Source organism: Fulmarus glacialis, unplaced genomic scaffold, assembly GCF_000690835.1.
Source record: "Fulmarus glacialis isolate BGI_N327 unplaced genomic scaffold, ASM69083v1 C14121291, whole genome shotgun sequence".
NCBI classification, from domain to species: Eukaryota; Metazoa; Chordata; class Aves; order Procellariiformes; family Procellariidae; genus Fulmarus; species Fulmarus glacialis.
The window spans coordinates 1-3,684 of NW_009242659.1; the positions used below are offsets into that span (position 1 = coordinate 1).

A 3,684-nucleotide genomic window follows, 5' to 3' on the forward strand; every position below is an offset into this window, starting at 1 on the left:
ACCTTAATGATTCTATGATTCTATTCCTGGTACTGGATACCTTATAAGCAGGACAAGAAGCCATGCATGCTTCTTGCAGTACCCAGACAAGATCAGGCCCTACACCTATAGCAATTCCTGTGACAGCACCAAGCAGTTCAGTTCTTCTCTAATAAAGTTTTTTCACTCCTTTAGCTGGTGAGAAGTTGAATGGCATTCAGGTCAACCCCACCAGCCAGCAGGAGATGAGGGAAAATGTGGAAAAAGTCTTACAGTTCGTGGCATCAAAAAAGATCCGCATGCATCAGACATCAGCAAAAGGTATGTGCCCCTGGCGGTCGCCATGGATGATTCTATTTGCTGAAGGCCTGTTTCTATCTTTGTTTCATATCAAACAGATAATGTATTGGTTTGTAGGGGAGGTTTTTTTTTCCCTTTTGTGGTTTAGTAACAGGTTTTGGGTTGAATGATACTGTGTTCTTGACTGCTTTTGGTAGCAGCACAGTGCACAGAAACAAAAGTGCCTTTTCTCCTGCTACTGAGCCGTCAGAAGATCAAGTAATGGTGTAATGAGGAATACAGACTCAGAATCTTTCACTAAAAGGACATATAAACCTGCTACTGTGAAATGAGACATAGGAAAAATATTTCTGGTCCACTGGAAGCCTGTGATACTGTTTTGCATGGCCTGTAAATAGAGAGGAGACCCAATATGCAAAATCGCATGTCTATGGCATGGTTTAGTCAGATATCACACGGATTGCTGGTGTGTGTGTGTAGATCTATGGGGTAGAAGACAGGCCCTGATCCGTACTGTTTGCTGTCTGTACTTGGAGGGGATACAGTTCTGATTGTCTGTGGTGATGAGAAAGATGAGAAAGAGGGGAAAAATGCTGAGATGTACTACATGAAGTGCATGACCCTTGTTAGCAGAAGAGTACAAGCTGTTGGTTTATAGGCCTTGGTGAGAGACTTAGAATTTAAGTATAGAGTAATGAGTACTGTTCCCACAGTACTGCTACTGGCAGATTGGAGGCTGTACTGTTTCTTTCAGTAATGTTGCAAGTTGTCTTATGAGCTTATGACTATAGAAATGATAGCAATATTGGTAAAAATCTTACATAAGCAAAGGTATCAACCTGGATATGCAATGAAATGATGTCATGTAGTCATAGGATAGGATACAGGCACGAGACTCTGTGACACACAAAACAAGCAGGGCTAAGCATCAGCGCTGTGATGCAGTCCTTCTTGCATAGTCCTCATTTACTGGCATGGTCCCATTGGGTCTAATTGTGTCATGCTTGTTGGTCAGATACAGCTCTGGTGTGACTTCATATTAATGGCATTGTCCTTGGCTTTATTTGCATTTTGCAGATATTGTTGATGGGAACTTGAAATCTATCATGAGGTTGATCTTGGCCTTAGCTGCTCATTTCAAACCAGGCTCCGGGAGAGCAATGAATCATAGCCCTGCTGGTGTGGTGGGGAAGAGCTTGTCAGCATCGTCTGCCAGTCACAGGCCTCGCTCAGCTGCTGCAGTGGCCCAAGGGGCGGTGACTGCTCTGGCAGATGTTCGTCAAGATGTCTTGCAATCCGGCCGGGATGTTTTCCGGCACAGACAGAGGTAATGAGTTTTCCCTGGTTAAGTGAGCTCAGGTCACATTAGCAGATGGACACAATTTCTTTTAAAACAGATGCCTCTTTATCCTGATAATTCCTGGTGTAAGGTAGCTAACAAATAGAGACAAACCACTGCTGTCTCTCTGAAACCTAAATAAGTAGTGGCCTAACAAAGGGGAGTACTGACTTAGCCTGGCTGCCTCATGATGAAGACTGTAGGTATCCCAGGTTCTTTTCAGATTTTACAGCAAAATAACTGCTGGATCTCTGTTATCTCACTGGAAAAAAACAGTTCTTTATGGCCAAGCCAGAGGGAACTCTGCTGCCTCATTTTCCCCATTTCTTGCTAGACACAGTGCCCTTTCTTGATGCTGTCTACTTGGAGACATTCTCATTTCAAGTGAAACAAAAGTAAGGTCCTAACTAGAGGTACTGGTTGTAGATCTGGGAGCAGTTACTTCCAGAATTGAGGCATTGAGCCTGTTGTACAAGTCCATTCTGTCTTCTGCATTGCTGTTCACCCCAGTGTTACACTTACTGCTATATAGGCAGATGCAGTGTTGTGTGCTGTTAATCAACTGATGCAGCCTACCATGTAAGTGGAGGAGTTCTGGTGATAATGAAGGAAGATGATCCACGTACAGAAGGAATGTGTAATTCTGAAAAGCACGTTTAAGACTTGCAAAAGGTGCTATGTGGATTATAATAATAATAGTAATGACATTTAAATGGAAGCCAGATGGTGGTCTATTGGGGGTTTAACTTACACAGCGAAGGTCATTTGCCCATATTATATTGGCTCAAGGGAGTACCCATGAAGCAGTTTGGAAATGAGGTTGAAATGGTGTATTTTGTTGAAAAAATGAATGTTAAAGGTTTCTCTTGCAAAGGCCTTGGGCAGAAGTTCTTCAGAAAAGCCAGTCCTTCTGCTATTTGCAAATTCTGTTCTTTTCCTTGCCTTCCCAGACAATTTGTAGTTTTCTAGTCACAGAATTAGGGATGAGTTTAAAAGGGGAGGGCCTGTTTGCCTGTGTTTCCCTCACACCAAGAAGTTGGGATGGAGCTCCCTGATAGGAGAATTTTCTTAATTGGCAGTTTTCTAGCTGTCCCCTCCTTCTTACCTTCCTTTCATTAGCTTTCCTACCCTCTTTCCTGGAGACAAGAAGAATTTCTGCTCCTGTCAGGTGGGGCTTCCCTCATTCTATGATTATTATCTCCAGAAATAGCAGCATGGATGAGGAGATGAAAAACCCCTACTGGAGTGTCCGAGCACTGGTGCAGCAGTATGAAGGGCAGCAGAACATGCCATTGGAATCCCACTCTTCCAGGTAAGGAACTTTATTGCTAAGATGTGTCCCCTCGTGTCCTTTGTCTGACATTCCTTAAAGTGCCCTTTCTTATGACTGTGATCTGGTTAGCTCCAATAGAAAAGAGGATTCCCAGCACGTAGTCTCCTGCCTGATCTGGAGAATGAAGCCACAGGAACCAACATGAAGCAATGGTTTATTTCTCTGCCATTTCTCCCACAGATAAAATTGATCTTATTCCTGATATGATTGCATAGATAAGAGCTAGGAACTTCTGAGTTATAATTGTCTAAAGCTCTGGAGTGTCCCTCAGTGAAACCAGGGGAATAGGATTAGAAAGGACACAGCTAAAGATTTTACTGGGAACCTGAAAGTACAGGTGGAGCCTTTTGAGGGAGTGCTGACAAGAGGGATGCTGAAATGGAGTTTGTGTCCTGATTCACAGAAAGGAAGGGGCAGAGTAGCTAGGATGCAAGGGATGAATATTTCAGAGCTGATGGAAAAGATGTGGAGGAAAGGAACTTAAACCAACAAACCTCATGCCCTGCAGAGAGATGGAGATGAGGGGGCATGTGGATTTGAACAGCAGTTACAAGAACACACCAGTCTTTAATCCAGATATATGGTCCCGGGGGGATCTGTAGCTGTGTCTTCATTACCATTGTGCCCTCGTCCATCACCTTTAACTGTCTCTAGATTTACAGTTATCTAATTTACCCCTCCATCTCCCAGACTTTCACCTTCAATCTAAAGTGCAGCACTTAATTATTTTACT

At 43.3% G+C, this 3,684-nt stretch overlaps 1 protein-coding gene across 1 annotated transcript; it reads left to right on the plus strand.

Moving 5' to 3' along the window:
• Positions 1-174: 174 nt before the first annotated feature.
• LOC104083016 (dixin-like) lies at positions 175-2,930 on the plus strand (the record flags this gene model as incomplete). The annotated part of the gene is made up of 3 exons (XM_009586340.1): positions 175-300; positions 1,357-1,606; positions 2,823-2,930. Coding segments are annotated over 3 exons (484 nt in total), but the record flags the coding sequence as incomplete, so codon positions are not given.
• Positions 2,931-3,684: the final 754 nt, after the last annotated feature.